Source organism: Diachasma alloeum, unplaced genomic scaffold (genome assembly GCF_001412515.2).
Source record: "Diachasma alloeum isolate Michigan unplaced genomic scaffold, Dall2.0 Dall_scaffold_01254, whole genome shotgun sequence".
Classification (NCBI taxonomy): Eukaryota; Metazoa; Arthropoda; class Insecta; order Hymenoptera; family Braconidae; genus Diachasma; species Diachasma alloeum.
Window position 1 is genome coordinate 94,253 of NW_021681363.1, and position 26,687 is coordinate 120,939.

A 26,687-nucleotide genomic window follows, 5' to 3' on the forward strand; every position below is an offset into this window, starting at 1 on the left:
GCCTGTTTAGGAATTCGGCGATCACCAGGTTTCACAGCAGAGGCGACAAGACTCCTCCTTGTGGACATCCCCTGGCTGAGTGCCCCTCCACACAGCTTTGTCCATATTTCACCGACAGTTTTCTGCCCTTTAACATGCTTTGCGTTCAAGCAATGATCGTCCTGGGAATCTCATGCTCTTGCATTGCTCTTTCTATGACTGCATTAGTGGTGCTATCGAAAGCTCCCTCTATGTCTAGGAAGGCCCCCATGGCGTATCACTTGGCAGCGAATTGTCCCCCAGTAAGTCCCACCAGATGGTATAAAGGGATGTCTGTGATCTTCCCTCCCTATAAACATATTGAGAGAGCGAGAAGGAGTGCTCAACCAAGGGCCCCATCTTAGTACACCTGTCCAGCAGTCTCTCAAGCGTCTTTAAAATGAAGGATGTGAGACTTATTGGACGGAAATCTTTTGGATTTATATACCCAATCTCACCAGGCTTTGGAATGAACACCTGGTCGCGTTTCATACCCTCGGAACGTTTCTCAAGGCTATGCTGGCCCTGCGAATTTTTGTTAGAGGCCCCACGATGATTTCTATCCCTTCCTGTAATAAGGCTGGATAGATCTCATCTGGTCCCGGTGCCTTGAAAAGTTCAAAAGTCTTTACAGCTTATTTGATGCCCCACGATTGCACTATTTTTCCTGCCAAGTTCCAGTCGTGAGGTTCATATTCTCCCCTGTAACTCCGCCTTGGTTCCTTTTCCCCATCCTGGGTCTCAGTGAAACCTGGAAAGTACGTGTCCATAAGGAGTTTTAACGTTTCCCCCATTGTTTCCGTATGGCTGCCATCAGGTGCCTGCAAGCTTCCTAGATATGCAGTCTTGTTTGTACCGAAGATTCTTGTCAGCCGAGCAGTCTCTGACTAACCCTCAACCGAGCTCGTGAAGGCCTTCCAGCACCTATCCTCAGCGGCTTTTATTTTCTTGTTATATTTTCCGAGAAGGCCTCTATATGCCTCCCAGACTGTTTCTTTACGGGAGCCTTCCCTCGCATTTTTTGCCTTGTTAAAAGCTCTTCTGGTTTCCTTCATGAATTCCCCAAGCACATCCTCTGACCACTGGGGTACCTCAGTCGTCTGCCTTCTGAGTGACATCTTGCAGTTTTCTTCATATGAGTCAATTATTGCCAGGTTTAGAGCCTCCGCGTTCTCTTCCAGTTGCTTCCTGCCCTTAAACCTGAGAGGTATTTCTTTTAGTCTATTAGCTAGACCTACTCGATATTCCTCTCAGTTGGTTCGCCGTGGATTTTTACTCTACTCAGTTGCGTTCTCAGAGTAAACGGCCATCCTTGTGGTCCTATGACCAGAAGCTGAGAGGTCATTTGAGACCCGCCAGTCCCCAATCAGGCCCACTCCCTCATCCGTCCCCAGAGTAATATCTATGACCTCCTGACTTCTGCGGTCAATGAAATTTCTGCTTCCCTGTTTAAGATATTGAGGCTCGCCCCCATCATGAATTCCTGAAGGCTCTCTTCTCTGCCATTGTAATCGGTGCTCCTCCAGGAGACATGATGGGTGTTCGCGTCGAAGCCTAGCAGAAGTTGGAGCCCTCTCTCCTTCACATGGCTGCAAAGGTCTTTTACTTGCTCCAATGGAGGTGGCTCAACTGAATCGTAGGGCATGTAAGATGACCCCACCATTAAATCCATGACCTTGCTCGCCCCAGGTTCAACCTTACCTGAGCCACCGTTAGGTCTCCTCCGCTGATCTGTAGACAGAGAAAAGAGTCTCTTCCCTTAATTATTATGCAATTTCTAAATTTGTTTTGAGTGTCGGCATGATAGATCCTGCCAATTTCACTCAGCCCTTTGATAGCATTATTTATGATCCATTGTTCTTGGACCAATGCTATTGCTGACTGCATACCAGCTGGCAGCCTGACTAATGTCGCCGAGGCCGCCTTACTGTGATGCAAGTAAATCTGTACAATATGCACCCGAGTCTTAGTCATGAGAGCTATTACGTAGGTACCCCCACTCTACCGGCCTTCTTTTTCCCATCGCGGTCCTTTCCAAGCTCCCTTACGGTTGCTTTTTGCAGCTCACAGTGAGGTCGGAAGTTGCAGGCCTTCAGACCCGCAAGAGCACTATCGACGATCAGTGCAGCGAAGTGGGCACTTTTAGCGTCCGTAGTTTCAGTGCCCCGAACGATAACCCACTGTCATCAGACCATCGTTTTGCGTCTCAAGGAAGCACAATGCTTCCTTGAGAAGTGATATCTGGATCCTCCACTTGCACCAGTACCTGATGCTTTTGTGGAAGCTCTGAGAGTGACACAACGTGCATGGTGTACCCACTTATTTTGTTATCAGGAAACAGGCTTTTCAGCCCATTTCCTGTGGCCTTATCCGCGCAGTTCACCACAACCGCATCGTCCATCTCCCAGACCCCGTCGAAGGTGGGTGCCTCCACTGCATCCGATAGGGCTAAAATATGTCTCTTCAGGAGGTTCCTCATCTCCATCACTCCTCTGGCCTCCAGTTTTTGATCCGGATATGACTGAGCTATCACTGCTAGTTTGATTGAGTTGGCGGTGTTCTGAGCATATGTGCCTGATCCTGCTTCTTGTGATTTTTCTCTTTCGGCCTATTGTGAGAACTGGGCGTGTTGTGCTCAGCATGAAGTCATTTTTCAGCCTTCCCCTGAGCTCCCCCAGTACCACCCACTTCGGTCTTAGAGGCATCCGCGACCAAGTTTCTAGAGCCCCCGAGGTTTTCTGTTGTCTCAGCTTTCTGAGCTTCTTCCTAGCAGTTCTATTCAGCCTGATCCTTCCTGTTTTGCAACTTTCAGAGTCGGTTGTGTCTGCTGTGATCTTTTCCGAGAATTCGCCAGTGCTGGCCCCACCAGAAGGGTTATTTTTTATATTTAAGGCCCGGGTATACTATCTTTCGAATGTTATCTGGATTTTTTTTATCTTTCGTAATCCCAAATTGTCAATTGAGTGGTATATCATGTAGAAATTCTCGAAAATTAAATAGAACGATAAAAAAAATGGAAAAAATTCCGAACTTCCNTTCGACATTGCTGACTTGGCTTTCTTTTTCATTTCTTTGTATTTTTCAAAAATTGGTACATACGTTTTACAAGTGGTGATTTCGATCTGAGTGACCAGCCGCGTCCTGGACAGCCTCCAAAGTTTACAGATGTNGACAGCTAGGTATCTTAATTTTCAAAACGATGGTATGTAGTCATCTGCCATTTTTATGTGATAAAAGTGTGATTAAAAAATTCTTCAAAATATTACAACTTTTTTCAAACCTTTTCCGTAGTATTAGGTGTGTTACTTAATTTTTACAGATTTTTTCTTCGAGCTTAAAATTATATATAAAATAGAAATATATTCGCGGTCTTTTCTGGTTTTGAACGGATCGGAAAAACGGTTTGAGAACACGGAACGACAAGTCTATGTAAGTTACATAACCTTTCAGAACAGCAGAGTTTACAATGAGTGACAACTGATAAACAGCACATTCGGTACTGCATTTTATACGAATTCCAACAAGGAAAAAATTCTTCTGAAGTACGGGAATCAATGTGTAGTGTTCTTGGTGCCGACATTGTATCTTATGAAACGTGTAATTATCGAGATACGCGGCAGGGTATTGGCCAAGAAATGGTTTGACTCCGATTGTACAAAACATCAGGCCGATCGCAGCCGTGTATCTATACACGAAGCAACTATCCCCTCCACTACCTCCGAAGCATATCCATTAGATAAAATACGAACGTGACCAGCTACATGAAAAATCCTCTTAGTTACATTATATAAATTAGCCACAAGCTTCTCATTGATGTAACTATTTTTTTGTTCGAAGCAATATTTAAAAAAATACGCGCATAGCAACGGGTTCATATGCACATTCTCGCATTTCACATCAATTCCTATCATTTTTTTGTTATGGAGTTGGTAGCAGTGCAATACCACCACACGCACCAAGGATGGAATCCCAGGAATTTACAAATTGAATATGGTGCATGAATGATGAATTCCACAGATATTTTTCAATCGAGTTTCGTGCAGAAATGAATTCTCGAAGAAGCAAATTCAGTCGGAAAATCTTGAATAAATAATTAAAAGTTGGTGCAAATAACGACTGTGGAATAGAACTATTTGTTTTACTTCGACTGTTAATTGGAAAGATGATTTATCGTGTGAAAAATAAATGAGCCGAATTGAATTGGAAATGAAAAAATTTATAGGATATAAAAACGATTCCTTGTTTATTTTGAAAAAAATAATGAAATCTCCCTAAAAAAAACAAAAACAAATGTTTTGTAAAAAAAACTGCGCCAAGAAAAAGTTTTGTTTGGTTCTTACTGGGAAGTAGAAATTTGTGAAAAATACACAGAAATGAAAAAGAAAGCCAAATCAGCAATGTCGAATAAACGAAAATAGTGCACACTCAGATTTCTATAAGAGAAATTGTTTCAAATCGAATGAGGATTTTAAAAAAATTCTTGATGAAATAAAAAATTAGTAGAAGGAGGACCAACGTTCTTGGCACGGAGTTTTTCAACTCATTGTCTAGTATCAATCTAATTCTCCATCTTCTGATCCGCGCCAAGGACGTTGGTCTTCCTTCTACTAATTTTTTATCTCATCAAGATTTTTTTTTAAATCCTCATTCGATTTGAAACAATTTCTCTTATAGAAATCTGATTGTGCACTATTTTCGTTTATTCGACATTGCTGACTTGGCTTTCTTTTTCATTTCTTTGTATTTTTCAAAAATTGGTACATACGTTTTACAAGTGGTGATTTCGATCTGAGTGACCAGCCGCGTCCTGGACAGCCTCCAAAGTTTACAGATGTGGAATTGCAAGCTCTACTGGATGAAGACTCAACGCAAATGCAACAAGAGCTTGCAGCTCAGTTAGGAGTCACCCGAACAGCTATTTCCAAGCGTTTGCGTCAAATGGGAACAATCCAAAAACTTGGAAGGTGGGTCCCACATGTGTTGACCGAACACGACCTAGGTCAACGTATGAATACGTGCCTTTCACTGCTTGCCCGGCAACAAAAAAAGACTTCTTGTTGAGAATTGTGACGGGTGATGAAAAGTATATTTTTTACGAGAATCCCAAACGTAAAAAGTCGTGGGTAGATCCCGGACAATCAAGTACATCGATGCCGAAACAGAACATCCACTTAAATAAGATTCTCCTATGTCAGATACATAGGAGAATCGTGGGACATGAAGGGTGTGCTTTATTACGAACTCCTGGAAACCGATCAGACGGTGACTGCGGAACGCAACAGCCGACAACTGAACAAACTGAGAGAAGAACTTGATCGGAAAAGGCCGTTTACTGGGCAAGGAAGCAGGCAAGTCATACTGCTGCATGACAATGCTCGACCTTACATTACACACGCGACTCAGAAGACCCTCTTAAACTTGGGATGGGAAGTTCTCCCGCACGCGGCATATTCACCAGACTTGGCCCCATCCGAGTATCACTTGTTCCGGTCCATGCAGCACGCCTTAGTGGATAAACAGTTTAAAACACTGCACGATGTACGTAAATTCGTCAATGACTTTATCGCCTCGAAGCCTGCAAGTTTCTTTCACGACGGCATTCGAATGTTACCTCAGAGATGGCGCAAGGTCATGGAAAACGATGGACAATATTTCCAAGATTAAGTTCGTTGTTCTCTATTTTTTTATATTAAATAAATTTACTGAAAAATCTGCAAAAATTCAGTCACACACCTAATAAATATCTCTGTGCAGTGTGGGAAAAGATTTACGAAATCAGTCTTCTCCTGAATGCTATTGGGTGACAGGCCGCCTTTTGTCACCGTAAATCTAATACATTTTTCAATTTCTTGTTATTCAACTTATTCTGAATATAAATTAAAAATACTCCTGAATATAAATTAAAAATTAAGAATTTTTTGTACTTTTTTTGATTATTTATTATACAATTTTTCAAAACTTCTGCATGATGCAGGACTTAATTGACAATTTCAGATGACGAAAGATGAAAAGAACATCAAGATAACGTTCGAAAGATAGTACACTTGGACCTTAAATGTTCAATTTCGGTATCTACTTTGGTACCATGAGTATCACGGAAGAGCGGTACCACCCGGTCAGACCCATGTATGCCGTGGCTTGCGTTATCCTAAGACTACTCTCAGAGGTCACCCAGGTTTCCGAGAGTTACCGTGCACGACATAGCTCCCCCTGTGCCACGTATCTCTTGGCACGGTTATATAACTCTGTGGTTATATACTGGCATACGCCAGAATCACACCGTGGATTTGGGTGGGTTCCTCGTCGCAGTCGCGAGCGATGGCAGTGTTCAAACTCCCATCGCCCGCGACCGAGCCCCCCCACCAACGACAAGACGGGAACCTGGTCTGAATAACGTGAATACGAATATTTCTACCGGAAATTCAATCGATTTGAACAATAATTTTTTTAGTTACCCTGTCAAGACTGAATCGGTCACACACCTACATACACACATACGGACGTGCTCTAAAAACATCATATTCTGATTCCTGAGCACAGAATTATTCATGCTAATACGAAAAACTAGAAAATTTAATTTTGAGGAATACAAGGCTTCCACTCGGAAAATTGAGTCGGTGAGTTTTTCAAAAATATCTCCGAAACTAAGGGAGATGGCAAGTTTTTACGCAAATTTGGGGGGTGGTGAGGGGGGGTGCATTGAATTCTCGATGTATAACAATATTAGTCCAAGGTTGACACAAGATTGGTGCAAGGTTGGCGCAAGGTTGGCGCAAGATTGGCGAAAAGGTACCCAAGGCTGCTACACGGTTTGCTCAAGGTTAGCCCAAGGTTGGCGCAAGGTCAGCACATAGTTGGCGCAAGGATGGCCCAAGGTTGCACCAATATTAGCGCAAGGTTGGCGAAAGATTGGTCCAACGTTGGCGCATATATTTTTGCTATAATTCGAAAACTGATAATGGTATCGACACCATGTTCGAACTCGGCCTGGATAACATGAATACGAAAATTTCTAGCGCAAATTCAATTCGATTTGGACTATTATTTTTTTAGTTATCGTGGCAAGACTGAATGGGTCATACACATACATACATACATACGGACGTGTTCTAAAAACATCATATTCTGATTCCTGTACCCAGAATTGATCATTCTAACACGAAAAACTAAAAAATTTAAATTTCAGGAATACAATGATTCCAGTCGGAAGCAAAATTAGCAAAAATGTGCAAAAATAGTGAGGCGAGTGACGGTTCACAAGATCTGACTTATAACTATAGAAAATTCCCTATATCTCATTTGACAGATGGCCATGACCTCGAAAAAAATAACTCATTTGTTTAATAATATATTTGTTGCTTTAATTGTCGAGTTGTAAAAAATGTTTTGCACTAATTTATCAATCAGATACCGACGGCAGTGGCCGTGCGGTTAGAGTGCTAGACTCGTATGCCAATGATCCGGGTTCGCTTCCCGGCACTGGCGGTCAAAATTTATAGCGCTCTAATCTCACAGTTTCACTGCCGAGCGGTAGTCCCGTCAAAAGGACGACTGTACCAGGGCAGGTTTTTCCCTCGAATGAGGTTTTCCCTCCCTTCGGCAAATGCGGTACAGGGGGTTGAGAGGTGTGGGAAGGGAACAAATCGTAAAAACCTGAAAGGGTATACGAGAAGAAAAAATTTTTTTATCAATCAGATGAGAAGAGTCATAAAGCGAAAAATCAAAATTCCCATCACTGTTTTGCAAAGTGTCTGGCTTTCGAAACGATTTGTCAAGATTTTCTCTTAAAATCATTTGTATTGGAAATAAAGAGATAATTAGGATCCATCACTGCACGGATGTTTTCTTTTAATCTCAGATAAACAAACTCTCCGATTCTCTTTTGATCTGCATGAGGAATATTTTTGATGGTGATCAATTAATAATGTGCTAAAAAAATTACTTGCTGTCACTGGCACTTGTGGTAAATGTTTTGTTTTTAAAATGTTCAGTAACTCTCCCACATGCAAATTAGGGGTTGTCCAAAAATCGCCCATAAACGAAAATCATTAATAACTTCATCATCATACACTTCCATTTCTTCATTTCCATTTCTTCCATTGCTGATAATTACCAGATATCCTTCACTTTTTCTATAACCTCTCTGCTATCTCCACGTGAATAAACATGAACAATAGGGCCTAACGGAAGCTAGTCCCCATGCGTTCGAAAGAACAAAGTTCGACGCAAGCGGGAGAGGCTCGCCCACCCACTGTCGCCTGGAAAGGTACAGTCGCCCCGCTAGCCAAAATTTCTACTAGGGCCAGACTGCTTCCGATTGTGTTTCCTCCGTGTAGAGTTTTCGCGATTGCATGTCTGATTCGTCTTTGCAAATTCCCAGGGGTTGTCAGTCGATTGGTGTACACAACATCTTTCACGTAACCACATCAATAAAAATCGAGTGGCGTGAGGTCAGCTCGACCGACCCAACGATTAGGGAAAGCAATATTTAGATGATCTCTCACCAACCGACTGAAGTGCGACGGTGCACCGTCTTGCTAGGACGATGCCCGATGACTAGTTGGTAACATAATATAATAATATAGCAACATAATAACATTCTAGGGTTCAAGTGTGACAAGATCCAAATAACGACATTTCCCTCTCATTTGATTTTTGTACGATCATTCATGTAAAAACGCTGACGTCATCGGAAAATATGGTATGGTTGAACTTCTCTGAGCAAGATGAACAACTTTTGTAGAGGTGAAAAATGTTGTTGTCATTCAAGAAAACTGACTTCATGCTCGTAGCATAAAAATATAAGCAACGACAGCCTAGATTTCATCAGTACTTAGTTTCTCCCTCCGAGCCCTACAGTTTTACTACTTTTACTTTAGCAATTTTGCGGTTCCTTCCTTCCGATGAAAGATATCGAGCTGCACTCTTTTAAATCGGACACCCTGTATACAGACGCCATCTAAAAATCGCTTATTCGGATTTTTTAGACCATATTTAGTGGCTCTAATACAACAAATTAGAAACTTAAATTGGAACAATTATAAAGCTCCCATTCGGAAGAAAAACTGACAATTTATGCCTTATGAGATGTTCAGCATAGGACATGATTTTGTCAAACTTTATATTTGTACAAAAATAAGACGCTCTGAGCCCGTATAATATTAGGTGTATAACTTAATGTTGGTCTTTTTTGTAAAAATAAAATTTTATATTATAAAATATATAAATACTATGTAGATCAATCCTCGAAATATGGTCCATCGTTTGCGATTACCTTGCGCTATCGATCGAGCAATATATGAATGCCATCGCGAAAAAAACTTGCAGGCTTTGAGGCCATGAAGTTATCGACGTTTTTTCGTATATCGTCCAGAGTTTGGAAGCGGTTTTCCTCCAAGGGGTGCTGCATGGATCAGAACAGATGGTAATTGGAAGGGGCCAAGTCCGGTGAATAAGCCGCGTGCGGGACAACCTGCCAACCCAAGCTTAAAATCTTTTTCTGAGTCGTGCGAGCAACATGAGGTCGGGCGTTACCATGGAGCAACATGATATTCCGGCCCCTTTGCCCAGTAAATGGCCTCTCCTCATCAAGTACCTCGCTCAATTTGTTCAATTGTCAACTGTAGCATTCTGCAGTAACTGTCTGACCCGTTTCCAAAAGTCCGTAATAGAGTATACCCTTCATATCCCACCAGATCCAGAGGAGAACCTTCTTCATGTGAATTTTTTGTTAGGGAGTGGATGTCGACGATTGTCCTGGATCCACCCATGACTTTTTCCGTTTGGGATTAGCAAAAAAAATATATTTTTCATCTCCCGTCACAATTTTTGACAAAATGTTTTTTTTGACACCTGGCGAGCAGCGAAAGACAAGTGCTGATGGGTTGCCCGAGGGTGGATTCAGTATGTTCGCGTGGAACTCATCTTCTTACCTTTTCTATTTTTCCCATTGCGTGTAATCGTTTAGAGACTGCTGCTTGAGTAACTCCTAGCTGAGCTGCAAGCTCTTTTTGGGTTTGCGTTGAATCTTTGTCGAGTAATTCTTGCAATTCAACATCTTCAAATTTTAGAGTCTGTCCAGGGTGCTCCCGATCATTGAGATCGAAATCACTTTCTTTAAAGCATCTATACCAATATTTACGCGTATTATAAGACATAATATCCTTTCCGAGAGTAGAACAAATCGATTCGTGGGCTGCAGTTACATTTTTTCCTTGTTGGAACTTCGTACAGAATACAATGCTGCCGCAGAATGCAGCAGTGAGCGCATGGGTCGCCATCCTATATACTACTTTTTTGTGAAGTTATGCAGCTCTTCCAGGCATAACATATATCGTCTTAAAAACTGTAAGGTTTACTCTTCACAATCGGAAACGGGCGGGTAAATATTTAAATTTAAAATGAGATAACCCACTCAATGAAAAAAAAAAATTGAAGATTAAGTTATACACCTAATACATGGCAGAATAGAAAAATGATTTTGGCATAAAATAATTCATATCGAAAATAATATTCATCATGCGCAGTTGACGATACTGTTCTGTTTTAACTGAAAAGCTAACCACTGAGCATGTAAAAAGTTCATATAATGAGCAGAGGCACAGAATTACCGGGCCAGGAATGCCAAGCGTCAACTGTCATCGATCCATGATATTGTGTACCCAACACTTGTCTTATGTACAAGGCTCCTATAGAAACAGCTGTTCGTAATTTTTTGTCTCCTCTCTTCCATTTCGCGTTTTGCATTCTTACTTCATATCCACCTCTCGTATCAACTCCAATTTCACAGTGTTACAAATTGAAACTGAAATTTGCGTGAAAGATTGTGTTTAAGACAGTTTTATGCATGATTTTCGCCATGCACGTAAGACAACAATCCATAGTAAATTATGCCAAATTCGCTAAGCACTTCTATTGAGAATTTTCCCCATTAATTTTCCCCATCAAATTCCCCATCAATGATAATTTTTTATGTTGGTGGCATAAATTTATTTCAATATCAATATAATCAAGTTTGGAAATGATTAAAATCGAGATTAAAATAGCATTATTCGTTCATTTGATTGATGCAAGAATTTAAAAAATATCTATAATAGTCATCTCTGGTAGGAAATGCCAGTGCTGGAAAAACGAGCTAAGTGTGGCCCAAGCCTGGGCGCCCAAACTTGGTCTGAGATTTGGTCATCCCTGGGGACTAGGACTTGAGTCCCGGGAGAGGAGAGCGTAACCGAGTGTAACCGTTCCTTGTTTGACAGATATGGATCAGCTTTGGGCCGAACATTGGCATGTCGGAGCTCGATAATCAAGTCCCAGCCAGCGATGGCCTGGAGCTTGATCATTTAGCTCCAACTATTGGTGTCATTGTGAGGGTTAAGTTGTCAAGGTGAATGATAAGAATGGCATTACAGGCGTGAAATCTTATGATTGAGAGTGAAATCTGAATTGTAAAATTGTAAGAGTGAAATCGCGAAGGCAAAATTTTAAGAGTGTAATCGTAACGATAAAATAGTCAAGGTCTGATCGTAAGCATTGAAGTCACATTGTATTCGCTAATTATCGTGAAGAACAGAAGAATCATTATTAAAAATTAATGAACATTGTCGTAATTATCATTATGATTATGATTAATCATTATCGAATCAATTTACCAATTGAATTGGGTAATAAAACGCTCAACCGAGAAAACCGAGATAGAATTAATGTGGATGGTTTAAAGTAGGCTAGTGATTGAGGCATCGGATTAGTAATCGTCAGTCGTGGGTTTGAGCCCAAATCAGGGTAACATGTTCAGTTAACAAAATCGGGTTTTCAGCAATGATTGTGTTAAAGTTGCGTAGTTGAAAATGATCCTAAAAGAACCCATTATTTTACTTTTGTTATTATTGATAATTGTCATTAATAGTGTGACAGCCTGACACGTATCAGTCGCATGCCGGTATCGATTTTTTTTCTTCTTAAACTTATCTCGAATGCTCAGGACTAATATTGAATTCCTTCTATTTCAATCACTCATATCACAATCATGTAATTTAGTTATGACTCATTGAGTCTGGGAAACGACTGGCAACCAACGCTAGGCGGAGATCCACGCCCAGACCAGGTTCATTGTTATCCTCCCAGGTATCAACCAAATCCGACGCAGTTCCGGTTGAGGCCCGAACTCTGGCAGCCCAGCTGACGTGTTTCGAGCGTGCTCGGTCTATTCGTTCTTCTCTATCTGGGGTGATCATTTGTCAATCAAATGGCACTTTTGGAAGTCGTATTGAAAATGTTTGAGTAATCAATAAATGTCACATCCCTAAGTTCTTCACAGTATCGAAAAGGGTTTCTATTTCGGATCGGAGATTTCCTGAATTTTACTATGAGAAGCAGAAAAATTGAATAAAATGTGGCGATCACCATGGAATGGACGTTTTAAACATTCTCTTCGTGATTTTCACGATAAAATTAATCATGACGTGAAAAATAATTTTTTTTTTTCAAAAAATTGAGAAAATTTTCAATCAAATCTATATTTTCGATTTTTTTAACTGAATTATAATATTGCATTATTGCAACTGAAAAATTTTGTTTTGGAGGAGAAAAAAAATAAACCTGTCATATCTCTGTTAATTCTTGAGCTCCGACCGTGCTCATATTTTTCTTTTTACTTATAGTTTATGATGAGGAGATAAAAATAATACCAAAAGTTTTAAGACAATATTTTCGGTTGGTATTCGGTAAAATTCCTCCTAAATATAGAACTTTGAAAACGTTAAAATTACTCTCAAAAATCAGGAAGATGAATGAATTTTCAATAAAATATGAAACATAGATTTGTTCACAACACAACATCTGTGTCACATTTCAGCAATTCAAATTTCAGTCACGATCTAAACACATTTAAAATTTTGTTTATATCATACATCACGCCTATCACCGAACTTCCATTCAATCCCTCCATGAAATCTCCAACAGTGAACTTATTCGCGAGTACATCTTTCGCTTAACATAAAATGTTGCAACCAATCTCCAGCCACACCGAAAAAACTTAATAAATATACTCAGTTCTTTTAAAATCTCCTGCTGGGCAATTAGCGGCAAATAACCTCCACCCCCCCCTCTTGCCTCCGTCGCTCATCATGTGGACGTAAGGAAAAATTGTCAAATGAGAATGCAAAGGGGGCGCCATCCGGTAGTGCCGCCACGGAGTATGGTTTTTGGGGTAAAGAAGAGTTTTTAAGTTAGAATTGTATAGATAAATTCAAAATAATATTTAGTTTAAAATAATCAATTAGGGAGATATCTCAAGCACATTGAATTATACGATATCATGGGGGCAAAATGGATATTTTCTGACCTCATTCGATTTCTTAGATGTAAAATGGGTCTTTTCTGCACTCCTACGATTATATGGGGGCAAAATGTGTTTTTCGTATACTCCTGCGATTTCATGGGTTCAAAATGAGTTTTTCGTGAATCCATACGATTTCATGGGGGCAAAATGGGTTTTTCGTGTACTCCAAAATACGATTTCTTAGGGGCTAAATGGGTATTCTGTGAACTTTTACAATTTCATTGTGGTAAAATGGGTATTTACTGACTTCATACGATTTCATTGGGGTAAAATGGGTATTTACTGACCTCATACGATTTCATGGGGGCAAAATAGGTTTTTCGTGAACTCCTACGATTTCTTAGGGGCTAAATGGGTATTTTCTGTACTCCTACAATTTCATGGGGGTAAAATGGGTATTTACTAACCACATTCGATTTCTTAGGGATGAAATGGGTCTTTTCTGTACTCCTACGATTTCATGGAGGCAAAACGGATTTTTCGAGTACTCCTATGATTTCATGGGGGTAAAATGGCTATTTACTAACCACATATGATTTCATTGGGGCAAAATGGGTTTTTCTAGTACTCATATGATTTAACTGGGCCAAAATGGATTTTTTGTGTACTCATACGGTTTCTTAGGGGCTATATGGATATTTTCTGACCTCATACAATTTCATGGGGGCAAAATGGGTATTCTGTAAACTTTTACGATTTCATTGAGGCAAAATGGGTTTTTCATGAACTCATACGATTTCATGGGGGTAAAATGTATTGCGTATAGAATTTATATAGGATTTTCGCGTAAGATATTCGGATATTTTGATACGGATATTTTGAATACAAATTATTTCTATACGATTTCTATAGGTTTGATCCTATACGACACACTGCCTCATGTATATAAACATTTCATATGGAGATGCACCATTTCTCTACTTTTTTCTCTAGAGCATTTACATATCTTTCGTACGAAAACAAAAAATTAGGTCAAAATTTATGTATAGAAATAAATCGTATAGAAAATATTCCTATACAAATATCCGATCTTCATCTACGTAAATTCTATAGGGTTTTATACGCAATCCGGAAAGAAAATTTTTATAAGATTAATAAGTTATTTTTTCAAAAATCTTCCAAAATGTTCAGAAGTTCTCCGTAAAAAGTTTTATGGCACGCCGTGCAATAAGTCGAGTTTATCGCACGCTGCGACTTCAAACTCGGCTTCTGCACGATGTGGCAGAAAATATTATAGACCACTCAGGCATAAACTTCGTTTTCAACGAATGTGAATACAGACCTCGCCTTCGGCTCGGCCTGTAAACTTCACATTCGTCGAAAACGAAATTTGTGCCCTTGTACTCTAATGTACTATTGAAGAAATTGTATTCGAAAGATAGGTTGAGATGTCCGAAAATCATCTGAAAAGTTAGAAATTTGCAATTCCCTCAGGAAATGTTATACAAGCTTTTGCCTGTAATTTGTGAAGCATTTACAAAATATATGCAAATGGTTCCAATAAACGTACCTCTAAGTTATGCTGAAATACCTCAGAATAAATTGAAATGTAAATATTTGCTATTCCCTGCGGTATTTTTTATACGAGGTATTAGTTCCTATTTGTAGGAAATAAAAAGAAATGATTCCACGGAAAAGCGTGGAAATATGGAGGAACATCTCCGTAGAACCGCCAAAATAACGACACCATTCCCTGGCGGTCCTGTAATGCCGTACGTTTTTCTATTAAAATTATTCATATAATAATAACAGAATATAATAATTTCGATAATAATTGTCGACTTGGAAAAGAATGAATAATTAATACACAGAAGCATTGTGACCTAGACGAAAATTACGAAAAAGGTTCATAATGATATTATTAAAAGAAAAGTATAAAAGACTTACCTGTCTGGTAGGATATGTCCCGTAAATCCGTCATTTCCTCAATGAATCACAGTTGCAACGGATCAGTATACAGTACAGGGATAAAGTTATCACATCTCTACACGGTGTAGTTTTGAAGATAGCCGTGGTCCAAATCGTGATGATATACATGTGATATCTAATTTATGTATGTAGTGATGAGTTTTATTAAGTTTTATTAACTTTTATTAAGTTCACAGAATACCCATCTTGTCGCTATAGCGACAAGATGGGTATTCTGTGATGGAATCGTAGAAGTACAGGAAACACCCATTCTACCGCTATGAAATCGTATGACTTCACGAAAAACCCATTTTGCCACAATCAAATCGTATGTGGTCAGTAAATACCCATTTTACCCCAATGAAATCGTAAAAGTTTACAGAATACCCATTTTGCCCCAATGAAATCGTAAAAAATCACAGAATACCCATTTTGCCCCAATGAAATTGTAAAAGTTCACAGAATACCCATTTTGCCCCAACGAAATCGTATGTGGTCAGTAAATACCCATTTTACCCCCATGAAATCGTAGGAGAACACGAAAAACCCATTTTGCCCCCCCCGAAATCGTAGGAGTACAGAAAAGACCCATTTTACCCCGAAGAAATCGAATGAGGTCAGAAAATTTCCATTTTGCCCCTATGATATCGTATAATTCAATGTGCTTGAGATATCTCCCAAATTGATTATCTTAAACTAAATATTATTTTGAATTTATCTATACAATTCTAACTTGAAAACTTGTTTACGCCAAAAACCATACTCCGTGGCGTCACTACCGGATGGCGCCCCTTTCGCATTCTCATTTGACAATTTTTCCGTATGACAATTTTTCCTTACGTCGGATCAACTCTCAGTATCCAGGCTTGACACGGTGTTATTAGTCAACCAGTACTCATTTAGTAGTGGCTAAGTCTAGTTGCAGGTGGTGGGCCGAGCTACCTAGATATTGGGCAAACGCTGGGCCAAGGCTGGTCCATTCCTAAACTCCTACCAGGGGAGAGTTAATGCACAACCGCAATGTCCACAACTGTCAACAAGGGAGATGCTAGGAGCCTTTGGCTAAGACTTTTGCTTATTTTTGCTTGTTTCACGCAACATTGCGTAAACCTTGGTTTAATTTATTCCGCTCGAGTTTCAAAAATTTGACAAGTCACTAGATAAACTTCTCTTGGATAAACAAATGGAAATTGTCTTTTTAATTATCACTTTATCTGAAAAATCAATATTTTGGTTCAATCTTAAATGAATTCATCAATATATTTATTGAAGAATACTTTTCATTCTTTCCTCAAATATGCATAACCCCAAAACAAACCTATTGATTGTGCTGAGTCCAGACTCATCATAACTGAAATGAGTTGTCCATTCCATGGTAAGCAAACATTACATATCTCATTTGCATATCAATTTAATAAATTATTCAAATTTTCAAAATTGCCAAAAGCGAGGCCAAAAATATCATGGTCATCTTACTCTCTTTTAATAATGGAGAATGTTTTTTTATGTATGATGAGAGGACATAAGATTCTGATGTGTATCCCTGAGAAAACGTTTTCATTGAATGGGTACTTCATCTAAGGAATTTTCGTCAACACCCTACACCTTCGAAAACATCAAATTTTATGAAGCTCTTCGTGGAAACAAAATATATGTAGAATACGTGAGAAGTATTTTTCAATTAATCCACAATCTAAAGAAGAAAGGAAAAGAGGGGGCTTGAGAAAACTAAATAAAAGTTTCGATTGAAAAAACATCCACATAATCTGTCGGTTTGGAATTCGTTGTTCGCCCTCTCCACAAATTTAGAAAAAAGAAACTTATGCTTCAGAATTGAGGATGTGCATACATATAGAAGTTATTTAGCCAATAAACATGAGAATTTTTATACCGAACCAAGAATATTTTATAATTTTTCAACGGAACTAGGAATATCTCATATATTTGTAGAGAATTCGTTAGCATTAGACAACCTTATAGACGAAGACTTATGAAAGTCCCAGTTCTCCTGGCTTTTCCCTCTGCTTTTTCTATATACTCTTTTTATTGTGAGAAAAAAGTCAACAGTCGTGCTGAATGCCTCGTCAATGAACAATGGCGGGTGAGGGTTGTGAAAGCTTTTCCTTCTAACTCGCTAAAAGTTCCATCGGGCTGACATTTTCATCAGCCTTGACATTTACTATTTAGAAGAAATATCAATTCTGACACTCTAACAGCAGCAGCTAGAGCTGTTCGTTCTTGTAAAAAGATGTTTTCTCACACATTCAATGGCATTTATGAAACTTGTAACAGTATCAATATGAATTTTATCATGATGCGAAATAACGTTATGGACAATAGGTAGAAGATTTTACTGGTTGCGCGACCGACTAAGTGTGAGGCAGTTAACGATACATTAAAACAAAATAAACAAATGTTACAGATTTCCGTTGAATCAGCGCCCTTGCCAAGATCAATGATTGGTTTTTAGTGGAATGCTGAGATGGTTCCTTGATAGCCTTCATCAATCTATAAAGAATGCTTACAAATAAACTTAACTATCAATGTTTTCGTCACTGTATTGAGCATGAATAAATTCTTTTTATAACATAAATGCAAAATAGTATCTTATGTTACAAGTGTATAAAGTGGGAGGATATCGGCGAGTAGTATGATTTTTTCAGCGAGAATCGTAGGCTACGAAAAGCCGAGCGGTACACGTCGATGCGAGTCTCGTCTAGGGCGAGGGTTTGCGTAAGCCTAAAAAATCCGAATCCTTAATTTTGGATGGCCGGAGATAATTTTAGTCGACAAAATAAGAGAATCAGAAGAATGACGTGAAAGAATAGTATTAAAATATTTTTTTTTCTCGAAAACCAAAAAAGTTTGTTTCCCAATGTGAAATTTCTCTTACATAGGAAAACATGAACGATTTTTTTCAGGAAAGCTATCATTGATATCATAGAAAATAAGATCATGAATTGTTTGCAATTATATTAAAAGTGTCCTATGAAATACTACTTTATATAATTTAAACTTGAAATTGCAAAATAAAAATAAATTTAAACGTGAAATTGCAACGATGAGGCCTCCAGCCCAAGCAATCATGATGACCACTATGACACGAATTATATACCAATACTATTGCACAACGAGCCGTAGACCAATGTTTTCAGAATCGTCAATCTTCTTTCGGTCGGCGGAACGACGGGACTATCAATAGCTCTCAAAGTAAGGTTAAAAAGGGGGCTTTTTTTAACGAGTTAAAAAAAGGGTATTTTTAACATCGCTGTTTTTACAAGTTAAAAAAAGTGAACTTTTTTCAATTACTCTAAAAGTCTACCAAGGGTACTCGCTTTATACACGAAAATAAGTAAAAAAAAATTGGACTTTTTCATGCATGTATGTTGAAAAAATAATTTCGAATTCAATAAGATTTTTTCAAACAATTGTCTGGGTAATTTGATCGATTATCGAGATGGTTTTATTTTCATCTCAATTACTTCACATCATTGGAAATGTTCTCAAAGCGCAAAGAAAGTTTGAAAATTCCAAATTGGACACCCTTCCCCTACCTCGACTGTAGTTTTTTTCTTTTCTTCCTCAAAGTAACTCTTTTTCTATAATAAAAAATATCCACGAATCAAAATGGGTGTTGGCTTAGTTCTATCCGAAAATTTTTATTCCAACTCTTTTATTGAATTTTTGTCGTTTTTCTATTTTTCCCTTTTTTAATTTTTGAAAAGCACAAACATGATGGAAAGAAAAAGTTGAAAAAAAAATTGGATGAAACGGAGCTCACATTCACTTTGATTTTTGGATGTTTTTCGTAAAAAAAGGCCTTTTTGACGAAGGAAAAAAATTGCAATCGAGAATATGGGAAAAATTGAATTGAGGACGCAATAGAAAATTAAGAAATCTTGAAGAAAGTAGTTAAAAGGCGTGGGTTTGAGAGATACTCGCTATCTTTAGCATTGTGGTTGTCAAAGCACGGTTAATGCCGCCGGGTTGTCTACCGTGCAAGCTTCATCTAAAATGCGTGCTCAACGGAAAAACTCCCGAAATTGGTTATGGACTGCTCAATTCTCCAGCATCTTTATCTTAAAAGCTATAATAAAAAGTCATGCAGAGAAATTGTAAGAGCTGGTCAAAAGTACAATTTGTAAAAAAATTCAAATCCTTTGACGACGTTTCAGGATTGGCATTCAAAATTTTTGAAACATTCATTATTTATAATCATCATTCATTTCATATTCTTTTTCTTATGTGAAAAAAAAAATTCAATGACATGGATTCAATAAATTCGAAGGTGGAGTACCAATTTTAATAATCATTTTCCAATAGTTTGGATGTCTGATTCAATATCTTAAAAAAAATTCTGGCAAATCGATTAGATTGGGCGGTGCTAATTTCGGAAAACACAGAGTTCTTTTTTCAATGGGCCAGGAAAGAAGAAAAAGTAGTTTATTCGTTTTCTTTGAGAATGCGGGGTCGATCCCGAATGAGGATTTATCGAGACCCATTTACTGTGTTAAGACTGTTATATACTTCGCATAATAGTTCCCAATTCTGTCACATTCTCTCCCCTTGAATTGAATTCTTAGAGGTTGCTCCATGAATTTAAAAGTTGAAAATAGCTATGAATTTGTGAATCCTATATTTCAATCGGCCATCATTACTATTTTTATACGTAGGTCTAATAACTTTGTATTTATACTAACAATGTTCTTTCTCCTATTACTCATGATTCACGTAGAACTAGACATTGAAATCCATGGTTTATAAAACGGATAAACTACCGGAGACCAAAAATATTCAAGCATATTTTTTCCCCCAGATTACCACATGAGAAATGGGAAAAATTCCCATCTTCGCAGACACAATAGACTACGTCACCTAATAGCAAATAAGAATTCCCACCCATCGGGGAATAACTTAACACATATAGAGGTGAACGACAATTGAAGATTCATAAATATTTGACGATCAATTTACAAGAATTTCAGCTATGAATATTTTATAAATATAAATTTTAGCGTAAAAAAAATGAATTGATTCTGAACTTTCGATTCTAAAACTTTCAATCATACGGAAAAATAATCGTAAATTAAGAATACTTTAGAATCAAGAATAATATTAAAATAACTAATATTAACATGTTAATAATAATCGTTATTCTAATATTTAATAATAATATTATAATAACTGTTATTTTTGAATCAGGAATAGATTATTCTTTATTCAAGTATTATAAGGAAATATTTTCAAGTAACAATATTTTGTTCTTGCATTGAAAGTATTGATTCTGAAATTAAGCTATCCAGTGCATTCTTCATTTAAACCGTTTGAGCTACAACGTTCCTCAGAGTGGAGCAAGATGTGCCATCGATACAAAAGTAGTATTAATACGATTTCATTTGTTTCTCTTGCATTGAAGAATCCCCACCAAGCTATGAAATGTCGCCAACCATGACTATTTAAAGAATAGACTGCAACGCTTATCGTGAAACACGTTATAGGGAGAATTTGTTGTGTAACCGACCAAAGTTTACACACAGTTTCTACGTCACTGATGACCCCAAGGGATCACCTCGTAGGCGATCCACTTATGAACGAATCTCATGAAATTTAGGCCGAGGTTCTTCAATCGCGTCACATTGCCAAAATATCGCGAACACTAAAATTTTTCTTCTTTCCCTCGCAGATGGTGGGTGGATCACGACTTCGATTAAATTCAAAACAGAATATTTCATAACCTCTCCTATACACAGGTCTGAAATTGAAATATAACTGTCTCTGCATATTGAAACCAACTAGACTATTTTAGTCATTAGATCCTGAATTTGAAGAATACTGTTTGCCTCGAACTTCGAATTCAGATTCTCCCGCAAAGCTCTTCTTTGACAAAAAATAGTACATTAGAGTACAAGGGCACAAATTTCGTTTTCAACGAATGTGTGTACAGACCTCCCCTTCGGCTCAGCCTGTAAACTATACATTCGTTGAAAACGAAATTATTATCGAGTGCTCTATAATATTTTATGTCAAGTCGTGCGATAAACTCGACTTATTGCACGGCGCGACATAAATCATCACAATTCATTCAGTTAAAATATTTTCATTAAAGTATAGGAAGTATCATAGAGCCTCAAGTGAATTTCCAATCATGCAATCCAATAACCCTCCAATAATTTTCTTGAGAATCCTTTCACCTACACTATCATCTCTATCTATACAAGATCCAAAATAATCCTAGAATCTATCACTGAACCAGATGTCATCGTCGTCGTATGCATCAGGTACTCCAAAATCTAGCGGAAGAGACTCACCTCTACTTGAAGAATTGTTCAGTATGAACATACAGAGAAAATTAGCAAAGAAACGAAGAAAATGAGAAGAAGAGAACTGCGAAAATGACGAAGACTAGAGAATCAGAAGAAGGATGAGCGGGACGAGGTACGAGAGCGGTATGTAGACGATTTTAGAAACAGAACATTCACGTCGTCGCGACGCCCTGAAAGCGGCAGTCGTGTACCTTGGGCAGCCTCCACCTTGCCGGCTCGCGAGACAGGCCATTGGACCAGAGCTTTTTGCTCATTTAACAGCAGCGAACTGCATCAGTTCAGATTTTTACTTGCAATCATAATAGTGCTATAATGATCTTTCCACGTGTAAAGTTCTCAATTTCGAAGTGAAAATTAATTCAAAAACAAAATGTAATTACAAATGAATAATTTAAGTCAGCGCCTAAACACATGAAACCATATCTTGGATAAATCTTTGGAAGATTCCAAAAAAAGTGATCATTAATCAAACTTCCAAGTGAAATTAGTGACCATTCCTGAGTATAATCTAGAAAGTATACTGAACCATGTACGAACGAGATCTCTAAATGTTTGGATATCTTCAGAGATAAATATATCCCCAGTTTTTAAAGTTTACCCGCTCAACTATTTGGCTACGGGAATCTCTCGGATGATCGGATCGGTGCCCGATACCAAAATAGAAGATCGAGGAATCGCTGCTCAACACACACCGCCTCCTTAACTTAACAGTTTTACGTGCTGTGGAAAGGAAAACATCTTTGTCCCCTGTGACTAGTAAGAAGTGTCTTTTACATTTATCACATTCCTCAAGAAGGTGATTGAGTTTCAAAGATCAATTAATTGGCTCATCTCCTTCCAGTGTCTTCGAATCACCCCGCAAGTAAGAAAACTACATTACGTGAATGTGTGAGGCGTGCCGGATATTTTGGCATGTCAGGTGTGATGGTGGCAAGTTGATAATTAGTGATAAATTGTTGCTAAATCATAACCGCGAAAGTGGTGCGCGTGGTGAAGAAACAGTGGGACGCTGCAATGGCGGAGCATCCCGGTGGTATAAGTGCAAAGAGGCGCTCACGTCGTGATAACAGCGATAATGCGGATCTCCACCATGGTACATTATCATCCTCAAAGGAACGGAGGACCAAAAGGTCAAGTAAGCCAATGAAGGAGAGATGGTTGTTAACTCGAAAAACATGGCGTTATATGGCAGATGCGGGAAGACGATTGATACCCGATGGTACGCACAATCGGCTGGAGGATATCCCTAAAATTGAACAGTACTTTCAGGAAGTCTGCCAAAAAGAGCCCAAGTTTCTTCTCTGGAGGAAGGCGTCGTATCCCGGTAGTTTAGGCTTCCGGACGCATAGACATCGTAGACTGCATAAAGGTGGAAGCTGCCGGACTAAAGCAAGCTCGGCGGACGAGGCTGATGACCTCAGAAGCTCCGGTCAGCTGTTCACTTTCCAATCGATGTTAGGTGGGCGTTTTGATGTCGTTAAAACTAAGAGAGATTGGTTATTATCAAGCGGTAGTACTCCTACCACTCCTGTTGCTCGACGACGAGCTCCCCAAGAAGACGCTGAGGCAAAGATACTTGCAGACATGTTGCAAAAATATTTGAATTTGCAAGGAGAGTTTTCCGGAGCTGCTGAATGCTCAGAGTCTAAGAATAGCAAGCCTGAAGTACCACCCATCAGTGCTGGACTGCCTTTCGATTATCAAAGCCTCATCAACAGACTTCAGCAGCACCTGAACATGATAATGTCTGAAGGCAAATGTGATCAATCTCCCGAGAAATCTCAAGGACCCTCCAACTCTAGTGACACTCAACCACCCTCAGTGCTATCTTATCGTGGGGATTATGTCCACAAATCACTGATTGACACTTTAAATCGTCATTATGCCAAATCTCATAATCGAGAGCATATCATTTCTGGGATTCTAACTGACAGAAAGCTCTTGGAGAAATTGTATTTTGATTTGCGATGCACAAGAGGATTCAGAGGTTCTAGGGCAACGGGACCATATACTTCACCACCTCGATGGTGGGGGAATCCCCGCAGTAGTGTTGATCAGAAAGACTCCGATGATTATTGGACACATAGAAAGAGGGATTTTACATCACCTCCATTAATTGCGGTGCAAGGCCCTAGTACTGATCGAGGCTCGGTTGACGCATGCATTCAGACAGATACTGTAACGAAAGAGATGCTGGAAGGATTGAAGGAAATTTATGCTGAGAGAGAGAGAGAGGTGAGTTTGTCTCCAAGGGATAGTGGAAAGAGCTCAAGGAGACGAAGCAGTGTGGAAAATGATGATGTATCTCCGTCTGTCAGTGATACGATTAAGAGATATTTGAGAATGGCAAGGAAGAAGTCATCAGATGTTGATAAGATAGATCGATTTAAGGGAGTAAATTACGATAGGAATTTAAGCAATAGCAAGGCGAAGGGGGAAATCACGAAGCCTGGAGATGATGAAGACCACAGCAAAGGATCTCAAACCGAGATTACTTGGATAGATAGGTACAAGGATCATGCATCATTGTCTCCTGAAATTGGTAAAAATTTCTCAGATGCGGACACAACTACTTCACCTATTAGCAGAAATGCCAGTTCACGGAGTAGCATGGATGCAGGCCTTGGTTCAGAGGGGCCTAGCACGCCTAAACATCACCAATCTTTCTTATCCCATCTCCTTCATGGTTCTAATACACATAAGGATAAACCTCACTCTGCACCAGGTTCACCTGCTCTTACTTCTCCCACTTCCACAGGTGGAGCAGCGATGCAGAAGAGTAAGTCATCTAGCAGCGTTGTCCATCATGGTAGTCGACTGGTAGCGAAGAAGATTTGGAGGTCGAGAAGTAAAAGTATTTCGAGGTCTGTCAATCAACCTTCTACGTGGACGCCGCAGGTAAATTATTATTTTGTTTCATTTTTCCGTATCCAATAACTGACACATGCGAAGCTTGTTTTAATTCGTTTTCAATGAAAATGGTATTCAAATAATGAATATATCTGAGAATAAATCATGGGAATGGCCTTATTCAGAAGAAGCCTATTGGGTTGAGATAGCGTCGATATTTTTGTTTGTGTGGAAAGAAAACCTTAGAAAGGATTCATTTCCACACATTATTCAAAATTAAGGGCAAAATGTGATAAATGAGATGATTTTTCCCCCTTCACTTCATGAATCTGATCTACTTCTGGGATAATTCTTACGCGATACTCTGAATATATACTATAGAAGCAGTATGCTTTGTTGTTAAAGTCACATTTGGCTCCCCAATTATATCATTTTCGGATAATTTTTTCATGATTGGTTTTTCCTTGTCCAAAGAATACCAGAAAATATTCCATTCAATTTCTGCTATTCAGTAGGAAATTGGTACATATTGAGTTATAATAAGCAATTCAATCTAGCTGACAATTAGGTAGTTTATTGCGTCATCTGATTTCGGCTCTCATCGCCTTCGCAGATGGTTTGACATTTCTACTCCACCGCATTGTTAAATTGTAAAACAAATTGGTTACCCGTACAATTCTTTTAATTTTCCATATCTTCACCTTTTTATGATTGTGTTATTCAAAAACATGAAGACAACTATTTTGGCGTGACTTTGACAGCACGTGAATATCACACAAATTTCGTTGGCTGTTGTTGTGTCACTTCTCATGAAAAAAAAGTCGAATGACACATGAACAAATTTCCAGGATTTATTTCAGAACAGGAGAGGATATCTAGCGTAACATATTTTGATATGGAGAAATGAGGAAAGGTGAACTTGATCAATTGATAAAACGCGGCATTTGGAGCACGATAACCAATTTAGGGTTTCGAGATTTTAGTTGGCGCTATTCGAAATAGCTATACAGTTAACACTAGCAGTGTACTTATTACACGACTCTACAACTATTATCACGGTACATTCAAGCTTTTTCGGGGACATTATTCACCCTGATGTTATTTTTTGTTACTTAACGTCTCCCCATCGTAGTATTAGAAAACTTCAATTAATTATTCCATAAAAAGCGGAATTGAGTGTTTTCATCGGAATTTTCCTATCAAGGATATGTAAGAGATTCGCAGGGGCGAGTAGTTAGTTTTATATTGCTTATGAAGTTTTGAATATACAGGGCAACAGACTATTCAATGAATCATCTGCGAGGGTAGCTCGAGGGCGAGGCAAGTGGCGGGGAGGGATTATTATGGGACGAAAATTTCGATAGTTTTTTTTTCTGACGCTTTATTAGTAAGTTGTTATTTGAAAAGTGCAAGCTTATAACAAAGATCCCCTATAGAGAAATCATATTCCTTTCTTGTCATTAATACGGTCAGGCGAAAGTATTGAACATCTAATCCATCCCATTTAATTTGATCGCTCAATATCAAATGAGACAGGAGATGTGAATTTATTACGCGTAGACTCTTATTTGCAAACTGACGGCGTAAGAAAAAACCAAATCGCTCTTACGCCAAGGGACGAAATTGTTCCCATCTATTATGCGTTAACCTGTCAGTAGGCGCGGTATGAGCATTTCTTTCACGCAATGCTAGTCAACCGCAAGGACGTCTCTGCACTGCGAGTGAGATACTACACGGAGAGAAATATTTAATAAAAATTACGTATCTTTTCCGTAATTCTGGAGCGAAATGTGGTTGTACAAAACTTTACGGAACTGTCACGGAATTTTTCCAGAGCGTTCCGTAATATTTATCTGAATTTCCTGTGAAAAATTACGATACCGTCACTTAAATTTTCTAAGTCGATTCCGTAATCGGTGAGCGAATCGTGAGTTCCGTCATTTTTACTGAACATTTCTCTCCGTATATGAAGAGCGCACCTACTGACGGGTTCAATACTGAATCAATTGCAATAATTTTTATTGTTCCATTTTACACGTTACAGGAAAGATGAGAATTTTCCAAGGGAGAGGGTTGTTCGGCAAATTCACGCTTTGTTGGTGAATAACTACGATACTCATGAATAAAGCGTCAAAGAAACAAAAAATATAAGTTTTTTTAACCTACTCTCACAAATATAATAGAAAAAAATATATAATGGAACAAAAACTTTTTAAGAAACGCTTTTATTTAACAGGTATAATACTGCACGG

The 26,687-nt window shown here is 38.6% G+C and overlaps 1 protein-coding gene across 1 annotated transcript; it reads left to right on the forward strand.

Annotated features, from left to right (window-relative positions):
* Positions 1-22,490: 22,490 nt before the first annotated feature.
* LOC107046266 lies at positions 22,491-24,483 on the forward strand (the record flags this gene model as incomplete). Its single annotated transcript, XM_015268855.1, has 1 exon — positions 22,491-24,483. A coding segment is annotated over exon 1 (1,884 nt), but the record flags the coding sequence as incomplete, so codon positions are not given.
* Positions 24,484-26,687: the final 2,204 nt, after the last annotated feature.